We start from the raw sequence: 13,641 nt of genomic DNA, 5'->3' as shown, positions 1-13,641 counted from the left end.
GACCTCTAGTGACCTTTGACCCCGTGACCTCTAGTGAACTCTAGTGACCTTTGACCTCCGTGACCTCTAGTGACCTTTGACCCCCGTGACCTCTAGTGACCTTTGACCTTTGACCCCGTGACCTCTAGTGACCTCTAGTGACCTTTGACCCCGTGACCTCTAGTGACCTTTGACCCCCGTGACCTCTAGTGACCTTTGACCCCCGTGACCTCTAGTGACCTTTGACCTTGACCCCGTGACCTCTAGTGACCTTTGACCTTTGACCCCCGTGACCTCTAGTGACCTTTGACCCCCGTGACCTCTAGTGATTTTTGACCTTTGACCCCGTGACCTCTAGTGACCTTTGACCCCTGACCTCTAGTGACCTTTGACCCCCGTGACCTCTAGTGACCTTTGACCCCCGTGACCTCTAGTGACCTTTGACCTTTGACCCCGTGACCTCGAGTTACCTTTGACCCCCGTGACCTCTAGTGACCTTTGACCCCCGTGACCTCTAGTGACCTTTGACCTTTGACCCCGTGACCTCTAGTGACCTTTGACCCCCGTGACCTCTAGTGACCTTTGACCCCCGTGACCTCTAGTGACCTTTGACCCCCGTGACCTCTAGTGACCTTTGACCTCTAGTGACCTTTGACCCCCGTGACCTCTAGTGATTTTTGACCTTTGACCCCGTGACCTCTAGTGACCTTTGACCCCTGACCTCTAGTGACCTTTGACCCCCGTGACCTCTAGTGACCTTTGACCCCCGTGACCTCTAGTGACCTTTGACCTTTGACCCCGTGACCTCGAGTGACCTTTGACCCCCGTGACCTCTAGTGACCTTTGACCTTTGACCCCGTGACCTCTAGTGACCTTTGACCTTTGACCCCGTGACCTCTAGTGACCTTTGACCCCCGCGTGACCTCTAGTGACCTTTGACCTTTGACCCCGTGACCTCTAGTGACCTTTGACCCCCGTGACCTCTAGTGACCTTTGACCTTTGACCCCGTGACCTCTAGTGACCTTTGACCCCCGTGGCCTCTAGTGACCTTTGACCTTTGACCCCGTGACCTCTAGTGACCTTTGACCACCGCGTGACCTCTAGTGACCTTTGACCTTTGACCCCGTGACCTCTAGTGACCTTTGACCCCCGTGGCCTCTAGTGACCTTTGACCTTTGACCCCGTGACCTCTAATGACCTTTGACCTTTGACCCCGTGACCTCTAGTGACCTTTGACCCCGTGACCTCTAGTGACCTTTGACCCCCGTGACCTCTAGTGACCTTTGACCCCGTGACCTCTAGTGACCTTTGACCTTTGACCCCGTGACCTCTAGTGACCTTTGACCCCCGCGTGACCTCTAGTGACCTTTGACCTTTGACCCCGTGACCTCTAGTGACCTTTGACCCCGTGACCTCTAGTGACCTTTGACCCCTGACCTCTAGTGACCTTTGACCCCCGTGACCTCTAGTGACCTTTGACCTTTGACCCACGTGACCTCTAGTGACCTTTGACCTTTGACCCCGTGACCTCTAGTGACCTTTGACCCCCGTGACCTCTAGTGACCTTTGACCCCCGTGACCTCTAGTGACCTTTGACCCCCGTGACCTCTAGTGACCTCTAGTGACCTTTGACCCCCGTGACCTCTAGTGACCTTTGACCCACGTGACCTCTAGTGACCTTTGACCTTTGACCCCGTGACCTCTAGTGACCTTTGACCCCCGTGACCTCTAGTGACCTTTGACCCCCGTGACCTCTAGTGACCTTTGACCCCCGTGACCTCTAGTGACCTCTAGTGACCTTTGACCCCCGTGACCTCTAGTGACCTTTGACCCCCGTGACCTCTAGTGACCTTTGACCCCGTGACCTCTAGTGACCTTTGACCTTTGACCCCGTGACCTCTAGTGACCTTTGACCCCGTGACCTCTAGTGACCTTTGACCCCCGTGACCTCTAGTGACCTTTGACCTTTGACCCCGTGACCTCTAGTGACCTTTGACCCCCGTGACCTCTTGTGACCTCTAGTGACCGTTGACCCCCGTGACCTCTAGTGACCTTTGATCCCGTGACCTCTAGTGACCTTTGACCCCCGTGACCTCTAGTGACCGTTGACCCCCGTGACCTCTAGTGACCTTTGACCCCTGACCTCTAGTGACCTTTGACCTTTGACCCCGTGACCTCTAGTGACCTTTGACCCCGTGACCTCTAGTGACCTTTGACCTTTGACCCCGTGACCTCTAGTGACCTTTGACCCCGTGACCTCTAGTGACCTTTGACCTTTGACCCCGTGACCTCTAGTGACCTTTGACCTTTGACCCCGTGACCTCTAGTGACCTTTGACCCCCGTGACCTCTTGTGACCTTTGACCTTTGATCCCGTGACCTCTAGTGACCTTTGATCCCGTGACCTCTAGTGACCTTTGACCCCTGACCTCTAGTGACCGTTGACCCCCGTGACCTCTAGTGACCTTTGACCCCCGTGACCTCTAGTGACCTTTGACCTTTGACCCCCGTGACCTCTAGTGACCTTTGACCCCCGTGACCTCTAGTGACCTTTGACTCCCGTGACCTCTAGTGACCTTTGACCTTTGACCCCGTGACCTCTAGTGACCTTTGACCCCCGTGACCTCTAGTGACCTTTGACCCCCGTGACCTCTAGTGACCTTTGACCCCCGTGACCTCTAGTGACCTTTGACCTTTGACCCCGTGACCTCTAGTGACCTTTGACCTTTGACCCCGTGACCTCTAGTGACCTTTGACCCCCGTGACCTCTAGTGACCTTTGACCTTTGACCCCGTGACCTCTAGTGACCTTTGACCTTTGACCCACGTGACCTCTAGTGACCTTTGACCTTTGACCCTTGACCTCTAGTGACCTTTGACCCCGTGACCTCTAGTGACCTTAGACCTTTGACCCCGTGACCTCTAGTGACCTTTGACCCCGTGACCTCTAGTGACCTTTGACCTTTGACCCCCGTGACCTCTAGTGACCTTTGACCTTTGACCCCGTGACCTCTAGTGACCTTTGACCCCCGTGACCTCTAGTGACCTTTGACCTTTGACCCCGTGACCTCTAGTGACCTTTGACCCCGTGACCTCTAGTGACCTTTGACCTTTGACCCCGTGACCTCTAGTGACCTTTGACCCCGTGACCTCTAGTGACCTTTGACCTTTGACCCCGTGACCTCTAGTGACCTTTGACCTTTGACCCCGTGACCTTTGACCCCGTGACCTCTAGTGACCTTTGACCCCCGTGACCTCTAGTGACCTTTGACCTTTGACCCCCGTGACCTCTAGTGACCTTTGACCTTTGACCCCCGCGTGACCTCTAGTGACCTTTGACCCCGTGACCTCTAGTGACCTTTGACCCCGTGACCTCTAGTGACCTTTGACCTTTGACCCCGTGACCTCTAGTGACCTTTGACCCCCGTGACCTATAGTGACCTTTGACCTTTGACCTCTAGTGACCTTTGACCTTTGACCCCGTGACCTCTAGTGACCTTTGACCCCCGCGTGACCTCTAGTGACCTTTGACCTTTGACCCCGTGACCTCTAGTGACCTTTGACCCCGTGACCTCTAGTGACCTTTGACCCCTGACCTCTAGTGACCTTTGACCCCCGTGACCTCTAGTGACCTTTGACCTTTGACCCACGTGACCTCTAGTGACCTTTGACCTTTGACCCCGTGACCTCTAGTGACCTTTGACCCCCGTGACCTCTAGTGACCTTTGACCCCCGTGACCTCTAGTGACCTTTGACCCCCGTGACCTCTAGTGACCTCTAGTGACCTTTGACCCCCGTGACCTCTAGTGACCTTTGACCCACGTGACCTCTAGTGACCTTTGACCTTTGACCCCGTGACCTCTAGTGACCTTTGACCCCCGTGACCTCTAGTGACCTCTAGTGACCTTTGACCCCCGTGACCTCTAGTGACCTTTGACCCCCGTGACCTCTAGTGACCTTTGACCCCGTGACCTCTAGTGACCTTTGACCTTTGACCCCGTGACCTCTAGTGACCTTTGACCCCGTGACCTCTAGTGACCTTTGACCCCCGTGACCTCTAGTGACCTTTGACCTTTGACCCCGTGACCTCTAGTGACCTTTGACCCCCGTGACCTCTTGTGACCTCTAGTGACCTTTGATCCCGTGACCTCTAGTGACCTTTGACCCCCGTGACCTCTAGTGACCGTTGACCCCCGTGACCTCTAGTGACCTTTGACCCCTGACCTCTAGTGACCTTTGACCTTTGACCCCGTGACCTCTAGTGACCTTTGACCCCGTGACCTCTAGTGACCTTTGACCTTTGACCCCGTGACCTCTAGTGACCTTTGACCCCGTGACCTCTAGTGACCTTTGACCTTTGACCCCGTGACCTCTAGTGACCTTTGACCTTTGACCCCGTGACCTCTAGTGACCTTTGACCCCCGTGACCTCTTGTGACCTTTGACCTTTGATCCCGTGACCTCTAGTGACCTTTGATCCCGTGACCTCTAGTGACCTTTGACCCCCGTGACCTCTAGTGACCGTTGACCCCCGTGACCTCTAGTGACCTTTGACCCCTGACCTCTAGTGACCTTTGACCTTTGACCCCCGTGACCTCTAGTGACCTTTGACCCCCGTGACCTCTAGTGACCTTTGACCCCCGTGACCTCTAGTGACCTTTGACCTTTGACCCCGTGACCTCTAGTGACCTTTGACCCCCGTGACCTCTAGTGACCTTTGACCCCCGTGACCTCTAGTGACCTTTGACCTTTGACCCCGTGACCTCTAGTGACCTTTGACCTTTGACCCCGTGACCTCTAGTGACCTTTGACCCCGTGACCTCTAGTGACCTTTGACCTTTGACCCCGTGACCTCTAGTGACCTTTGACCTTTGACCCACGTGACCTCTAGTGACCTTTGACCTTTGACCCTTGACCTCTAGTGACCTTTGACCCCGTGACCTCTAGTGACCTTAGACCTTTGACCCCGTGACCTCTAGTGACCTTTGACCCCCGTGACCTCTAGTGACCTTTGACCTTTGACCCCCGTGACCTCTAGTGACCTTTGACCTTTGACCCCGTGACCTCTAGTGACCTTTGACCCCCGTGACCTCTAGTGACCTTTGACCTTTGACCCCGTGACCTCTAGTGACCTTTGACCTTTGACCCCGTGACCTCTAGTGACCTTTGACCTTTGACCCCGTGACCTCTAGTGACCTTTGACCCCGTGACCTCTAGTGACCTTTGACCTTTGACCCCGTGACCTCTAGTGACCTTTGACCCCGTGACCTCTAGTGACCTTTGACCTTTGACCCCGTGACCTCTAGTGACCTTTGACCCCGTGACCGCTAGTGACCTTTGACCTTTGACCCCGTGACCTCTAGTGACCTTTGACCTTTGACCCCGTGACCTTTGACCCCGTGACCTCTAGTGACCTTTGACCCCGTGACCTCTAGTGACCTTTGACCTTTGTCCCCGTGACCTCTAGTGACCTTTGACCCCCGTGACCTCTAGTGACCTTTGACCTTTGACCCCTGACCTCTAGTGACCTTTGACCCCAGTGACCTCTAGTGACCTTTGACCCCGTGACCTCTAGTGACCTTTGACCTTTGACCCCGTGACCTCTAGTGACCTTTGACCCCCGTGACCTCTAGTGACCTTTGACCTTTGACCCCGTGACCTCTAGTGACCTTTGACCTTTGACCCCCGCGTGACCTCTAGTGACCTTTGACCCCGTGACCTCTAGTGACCTTTGACCCCGTGACCTCTAGTGACCTTTGACCTTTGACCCCGTGACCTCTAGTGACCTTTGACCCCCGTGACCTATAGTGACCTTTGACCTCTAGTGACCTTTGACCTTTGACCCCGTGACCTCTAGTGACCTTTGACCCCGTGACCTCTAGTGACCTTTGACCTTTGACCCCGTGACCTCTAGTGACCTTTGACCTTTGACCCCGTGACCTCTAGTGACCTTTGACCTTTGACCCCGTGACCTCTAGTGACCTTTGACCTTTGACCCCCGTGACCTCTAGTGACCTGATCCCGGCCCCGATTCCCTGGCCCCGGCCCCGATCCCGGCCCCGATCTCCACGGCTCCTCTTCCCCGCAGTGATGCCCATGCACTCCAGCCTGAATTTAGCTGAAGAACCAGTTTCTCTGTTTTTTATCGTCAAGGTGCTCCTCCTTCCTCAACTAATCCTATAACAATGTAGGAGAAGGGGAACACCCTTCAGAAAGTTTGTCTACAGGCTCTTCTTAAGACTGAGAGAAATAGAAAGGTCTCAGTAGTGAATGAAGCAGGAGGAGGAAAAACATTTTCTGGAGCTGGCAGTTGACCAGTGATTTGATGGCAGAAGTTTTAACCAGAGTCCCTCAGATTCAGAAGCTAAAGAATGTGTAACTTTTGTCTTTAAGCACGAAACATGGGTTCCTGCCATACTGGAGGAAAAAACAGCCTGCGAAAAGAGAGAGACAGCCTATAGTTATGACAAGGGGAATAGAAGAAATTTTTCAAGGTCAGCAAAGATACAGGGTCTTTCTGGAAAGGGGAAATGCTTGCTCTCATTGAATACTCCTTTTTCTGGGTACTGAATGGCAACTCCATGCTCATCTCACTGCTGGCTGCTCATCAGCAAAGGATTTGCCTTCTATGCCACAAATCCCTGAGCATGGGAAAGTGGCACCACATAACAGGACATGCTGCTGAACTCTTCCCTGAGTGCCTAAGTGGTGGCAGATGGACTTCAATTTCTCCTAATTACTCCCTCCCCAAGGTTTTTGGTAGAATCTGTGCTCCCTTGACCTGGGTCCAAATCAGAAGGCTCCTGCCTCAGCTGGATATTCCCTGGAGTAAGGAGCAAGCAGGTACTTTTTACTGCATGTTGCAATGCTCTATTATTTTGAGGACAGATCCTTATAAGCCAAATAAAAGGTATATGAAGTATCAGGAGTGCAAAATTCGGAACAGCAAGACAGCCCTGCAAAACTCTCAGCAGTTTCAGGGTGTTTTGCCACGGACCCAGACTGCCCAAGGGTAACAAATGACTTACTTATAAACTCTACAACAGGGTGGTGGCCTAGCACACAGTAATTGCTCACATTCCCCGTTCTTGCATTTGGCCTACCTGACTCCAAAGAGGACTTGCAGCAGGGTGCAAATGCCTGAGACAAAGAAGATGGTGCTGATGAGGTGGCTCTGGGTCAGTAGGTCATGCTGGAGGCAAAGCTCTTTGGAGAGGATCAGTGGGATGGCTACAAGACCTCCCATGGCTGTCAAGAAGTGCTAGGAGCCACAGAGAAAGACTGGGTGAAGAAAGACACAGAACTGGCTCTATGTTATTATCATTTGTTGAGAGAACTCACAGATTTGTGTTTGGGCAATACTAGCACTACCCATTCTCTCTACGTTTTGGTTTGGTTTGGGTTGGGTTTTTTGTTGGTTTCGTTGTTTTTGTTTTTGTTTGGGGGGGGGGTTGTTTGTTGTTTTTTGTGTTGTTTTGGGGTTTTTTTTGGGGGGGGGCGGGGTTGGCAGCTTTAGTGCTCTGTTAGGGGCTGTTCCAAAGCACCTACAAGAATTACAATGCACCCACTGAAATGTCTCCTCCTTTACATGTCCAAAGACCTTTTGTAGTGCTCTGGACTTCCTAGGCCACTGTCAGACACAACCAGTTTATCCTCAGCACTGCAGACAAAGCTGTTGGACATAGTTTTCCAGGAAGCTGGGGACCTCCCAAGGTACAGAGAGAGAGCAATCAGGCAAAGTGAATGCAAATATTTCAGTCCATCTTATTTGCATCACAAAGGATGACATAAAAAGTTGGCACATTGGAGCTACATGTTTTTTGCCATCAGTAGCTTTTCTCACACAGTGAAATGATGGATAATCATAAACAGTGAGTGCCAAAGAATGGAAGAATTGGGCATTGTATTTGTCAGAAGAGTCACAGGCATTTCTACAATGACCTGTAGTTAATGCCTAAATCTGAAAATAATTTTTTAAACCTCCTTTTAATTATTAACCTTTGTTGTTCACTCTCACTTTGGAGCACAGGACCACAGTGGTGCAACTGGTGACGCTCAGAAACACACTTTATTCATTACAGGCATGTTTTATTAAAATTATGATGGAGATGTGTTGGGTTGATACACTCTGAATTTCCATCTAAGGAAACAAAGCACAAAGTTCCACCAACCTCCAAGCACAGTCCGTCATTATCTTAATGACTCTGAGGTCTCTTCCCACGGGCTCCCAGCACGGCACTGGTGGCACTGGGTCATTTAACACACCTGGGCACAGACCCCAGCCAAACCAGTGTGTGCCTTGCTGCTGAGTTATGGTTGCCGTGGGAAAGCAGAAGTTCAGAAGCCCTTACACATTCTGCTGCCTTCAGCCAAGGTACCCAAGGTACAGGTTCTTATTAACTGTTTGACCAACCCCAGGACTCTGACCATTTGCAGTTCAAAGGGTGCAGTGTAGCTGTGGGCATGATGATAATAGTCAGTGCTAAGGATGTGGACCAAAGGACTTAAACTCACTAAGATCCAGCCTCAGAGCTCCATTCAAGCCCTGTGAAAGTAAAGCACTCCCAAATTCAGGTTTCACCCCAATTAACTGGCTGAACAGCCATGTAACTTTCACCTACTCCCAGCCTGCTTTCCTGTCTCACCTGAATGCCCAGCAGGATGCACAGATACCAGGGAGGCACATCTGTGACAGTGCAGCCAAGCTTGGTCCCACGGTGGCCAGTGCCTCCACCTTCTTCTGGGCCCTGGGCAGCACAAGCTGGTGAGGAATGGCAGGGGCTCCCATGTTCACCCTGGACAACAGGAGAGACACTTTGTTAGCCATAGCCTGGCCTGCAGATGGCCAGCAGCTGCCTTTCTTGCAGCCATACTCCATGTCTGGCAGCAATACCTCCTCTGTAGCTTTCAACAACAAATTTAAAAAAAAAAAAAAAAAAAAAAAAAAAAAAAAAAAAAAAAACCCGCCAAAAAACCAAAAAAAACCCAACCCAAACAAACAACAAAAAAACAAACCAAACCAAACCAACAAACAAACAAAAAAAACAAGCAAACAAAAAAAAACCCAACCAAAAAACCCCAAAAAAACCCCCCAAAACCCCCAAACCAAAACCAAAACCAAACAAAACAAAAAAACCCCAAACAAACAAATAAAAAAACCAACCAAGGAGGGGAAATTAAAACAGGCACAAAACACATATGGAAATTTTTTGTATGCATTGGTGTGTCTAGGCCTGAAGAAACATTAGAGAGTGCCTCAATCTCAAAGGACATCCAGACAAAGTGCATTAATGTCATTAAAATCTAGTTAAGGATGATGAAACTGCAACCAGAAGCAAGTAAGAGTGTGCAGTGGGCTTATCAGTGAAAACTGCACTGTCCTCTGGTCTCTGTACCTCCTGGCAATTCCACCCAAACAGCATTTCTTATAAAATATGCTAAAACACCTGGCTGCTAATTACTGAATAGAAGCAGGTTTTATATTTCATTTCCTTAATCTTCTCTTTCAGTCTCCTTATGTTCACCTTTACCAATGTTCTGCCTTGATAAAGACACCTGTCTTTTGTCTTACTACAAAACCCTGCTCCTACAGAGGAGCTGGGTGAAACACAGGGACACCAGTAGATGGGAAACCCCAGCATCTGTGTCAAAGGAGCTGGCTGAAACTACTAACCAGGAAGGCTTGGGTCTCCTCCCAGGCAGCCAGAAGCCCCAGCGCTTCCCAGGGTGCTGTATGCCTTTCAGAGTTCCTATAAATAAAGATGCATTTTGCTAAGGAAAGCAAAGTAGTGCTTTGCTTCATTTGCCACAGCTTTTAAAGCAAATTCTCCTGGTTGTCTGTGCATCATTCCAGCCCACTCTGACCCCTGTGCACACACACACACACACACACACACACGGTGGAGGGAGGCTGCCTGGGAAACCACAACACTTAGAGCCAGATGCGAAAGCTAATTAATATCCCAGAGCATTTATTTCATCGACCCATCTCCAACCAGCAAGTTCTCAGCATCCTGGCAGCAGAGGGCTTTCCTGGGCTGTGATGCCCTGCTCTATCAGGCAGGAACAGAAACCTGCTGTCTGGAGAAGCTTTATCAGTTTGTCTGCACCAAACTTCTTTTTGATTTTTTATCCTCCAAGTCCTGCAGGAACCTGAAGACACCAAAATACCCAACACAACAGCAAACAGTCTGCAACAGTTACTGTCTGCAGTGACACTCCTGGCCTACCTGCTGATGGAGACATAAAATTAATGTTGCATTCCGTTGTGAATTTTGCAGGTGTGGCAGATTATTACCAAATGCATTTGCCTGAAACCTCCAGGTTTGCATTCTCATGGCTGAGTCGCCAAAGTCCCATTTTAGGTCACGCTGTTGAAAACAGGCCATGTAATCCCTAAGACTCCAGACCCCAATATTGTTATTGATCTGAACTGTTGAGTGAGGGGTAGAGAACTCAGGTTGTAAGGGTGTGATTGCTCATGACATTCTTTGTTCAAGGTCCCTCCTCAGCAGCACCCAGCTTGAGTTGTTTCTACTGCAGTACCACTCAAATAAACTATCTTAATCAACTTAAAGCCCAAGACTGCTATGGGATACCTCTGATGGAGAAGCCTCTTTAACAAACACGGTGTATTTATCCAGCCTAGGCAAACAGGGAGCATTACAGATACTTCAAAATACATAGGTGAAGGCAGAGTTAATTCAAATTGGACTCGGGCATGAACTTCAAGAGCAAAAGGTGTTCCTTAATAACGCCCTGTTCAGACATTTTCATTTCAGAACAAGAGAGGCTGAGCCATGGATTAACAAATGTACAGCAAGGTACTTAAAGCTGCCCATGCATGGAGTTATCTGGGGACAACTACCCCTGAATAACACCACGGGTAGACAAATACTAAGCTAGACAGACAGCAGTAAGCCCCTTTCTTTTCATTGCAATTTTCCCCGTATTAACCAGAGAAGTATTCCAGCCAGGCAGAGCCTGTGCCAGTAACAGCCCCGCATGATCATCACATGAGAGCCTGACCCTCCGCGGGAGCTGGAGGGGAGTGAGCAGGGCTCATCAGGAGAAGGACGGAGTGGAGCTTACAGGATGAGGCAGGAGCAGAGGCACTGGACTCAAACTGAAATGCAGAAGGTACCATTTTACAATCTGAAAACATTTTTTTTTTTGCTGTGAGAGTGACCAAGCATTGCTCAGATTGCCTAGAGAGGTCATGGATTCTCCATCCTTAGAGATATCAAAAAACTGTCTAGACACAGTCCTAGACAGTTAGCTCTGGGCAACCCTGCTTGAGCAGGGGTTTGGAGAAGCTGACCTCCAGAGTTGCATTCCTACTTGGCCAGCCTGTGAGGCTGAGGTGCTGGCAGGAGGACAAGGCAGGAGCAGTCTGGAGCTGAACAGGGAAATCACTGTTGAGGGTTCTCCACCCAGCTGCTCCCATGAATCCAGGGGGCCAGTACACTTTCCATGTGCCTCAGGCTCCAGACACAGCACGAGGGCCCTCAATTGCATCTTAAATAAGTGCATCAGGAAGGCTGTCAGGAACTGAACTGCTTGAACCACAGGTAAAAGACCTTTGTCCTCTACCTCCTTTGGGGTGATTCAAACCATAAGAATTCACAAATCTGGTATGCATTATGGCAGAACAAGTTAAAATGGAGAGTCTGCTAAAAATAATGAAAGAAAACTGACTGACTCTGAGCACTTCCCTGAGGCTCTGCCCACAGCTGGCACAGCACCTCCAGTGCACCATAGCAAGCTCATCCAGCGCTACCCAAGAAATGTGGGACTTGTACACTAGGAGGTTAAATGCTTCCTCCAAGGTAGCACAGACAGGTGCTCTGTACCAAGATAGCAAGATGCTTGCAGGGCCCCACTCCTTCACACCTGCTGACTGAAAACAAGCAAAGTTTTAAGTTTATAATGGAGGTGATCCCTGCTTTGGGATAGGAAGGGGGCTGCCATGTCCCAGGACCTTGCCCATGGCTGTTATAGCTAGCAGCATTCTCAGTGTACCACACACCCCTGGACTAGCACATCATTTACAGCTTTTTCTACACTTTTATAATTCTACACGATGCTCTCCTCAGCTGACATCCAAATCCCTTCTTCACCCACCTTTCTAACAGTTCACCTCACTGGAAATATGTCCAAAAGACAAAGAAACACAGTCTTCACTAGGCTAAATTTCTATTTAAATTTTTCTACTTAATTCATAAAATGCTTTACCCAGGAACACAGCCACAAGCTCACCTCCTTCTCAGTACAGATACACTTGTGCTGCCATTTGTCTATACTATCATTTTAGAAATAGTTCAGAGAAAAGAAGTTTAAAGGGTACCAGAGAGTAGAAAGTATGCTGAGTCTGCAGCAGCAGCAGGGGCTGTAGTGAGGAAATCATTCCTCAGATTTTTGTTCATAAAAGCTGACAGAACTTTACCACACACCAAAATCATTGCAGTAGCCCGAGCCCCCCAGCTTTCCCTTTCTCCTCTTTCCACAGGCTTTGCACCTGTTTCTGCAGTAATTACCCTTCAGAGAACAGACTCACCACAAAGCTGGGGTTATCTAGCCCATTGAGATCTTCGTCTGAAGAGGGGGTCATGCCTTCCACTTGCCTTCACCGACTGCCTTGAAAAAGAACCAGTCAGAAGAGGAAAGCCTCCCAAATTCCCACTCCTTCCAGTCAAAACAGCCCTAAAGAAACGGGGTGAGAAGATGCAGAAGCTGGATTTCAGGAGCCAAACAGCGCTCAGTCCTAGCTATTCATGTGAGCTGTATTGCAGAAGCATTTCCTTTTCTTTGGCTTATATAAGTGACTCCTTTTCTCCAGCTGATTAGAGGACCAGCCTTCAAATCAAACTGGAAAGCAGCCCTTCCCTGGAATGAGAGAATCAGAAACTGATGACAGAAAAACCTTCGTCCATAAGTGAGAATGCTGGAGGATAACAGAGAGGCAAATGACAAAGCCTTGGAACTTGTTGCTTCATTACTGTTTCAACAGCAACTTGCATTTTTTGTGTGGGTTGGGCCTGTCTGAAGATCATTGTCGTCATCTTTGGGACATTCAATTACTAGACAGCTTTACTCATTTAGTATGTAAACTACTGTGTATTTTGGCTTAGGTACAAACATTGTCAGCTTGTAGGATACTCCTGTTACAGCCTGAAAAGAATGAAGCTTTTACTGTGAACTTATTTATGGCAGCAACGAATGACCAAGTGTTGAGATGTATTAGTTGTTTAGCTTAAATTTTAAATAGAATGAGTCATAGTTGTAATTTTGTGTAATTTAGAATACTGTTTGCTTAGCTTTACTTGCTTAGCATGAGTAGCTGGATTTCCTGAAGCCTTAGGCCACAAGCTGTGGACTTTCACAGAGATATGCTTTTGGCTGAAATACAGTTCATTTTCCTAGTAACTGGTACAGTGCTGTGTTTTGTCTTTAGTATGAGAAAAATATGGACAATACACTGGTGATATAGTTGTAATATTTATCCTGAGTCTAACACTTTTTCAGTTCCCCATGTTCTGCCAGTGAACAGGGGCACAAGTGCAAAACAGACGATAAGGATGCTACAACCATCAACTCAATAAAATAAGGCAGTGGCCTGCCTTCATGAAGACAGGTAAAGAGTCCAATAAGATATTAGAAGACTC

General features: G+C 49.3%; 1 protein-coding gene across 1 annotated transcript in view; it reads right to left on the bottom strand.

The window, feature by feature from the left end:
- LOC136361453 (solute carrier family 23 member 1-like) overlaps positions 1–13,214 on the bottom strand; it is a 34,628-nt gene extending 21,414 nt beyond the window's left edge. The window contains exons 1-3 of the mRNA XM_066319393.1: positions 12,534–13,214; positions 8,623–8,772; positions 7,081–7,238 (exon numbers count right to left, since the gene is read on the bottom strand). Of these exons, the coding sequence (XP_066175490.1) occupies positions 7,081–7,238; positions 8,623–8,772; positions 12,534–12,587 (362 nt within the window). The 5' untranslated portion in view covers positions 12,588–13,214. The remainder of the gene's footprint in view (positions 1–7,080; positions 7,239–8,622; positions 8,773–12,533) is intronic.
- Between the last annotated feature and the right edge of the window lie 427 nt (positions 13,215–13,641).

The sequence above is a fragment of the Sylvia atricapilla genome, chromosome 5 (genome assembly GCF_009819655.1).
Source record: "Sylvia atricapilla isolate bSylAtr1 chromosome 5, bSylAtr1.pri, whole genome shotgun sequence".
Taxonomy (NCBI): Eukaryota; Metazoa; Chordata; class Aves; order Passeriformes; family Sylviidae; genus Sylvia; species Sylvia atricapilla.
This window is presented reverse-complemented; position numbering and strand designations above follow the sequence as displayed.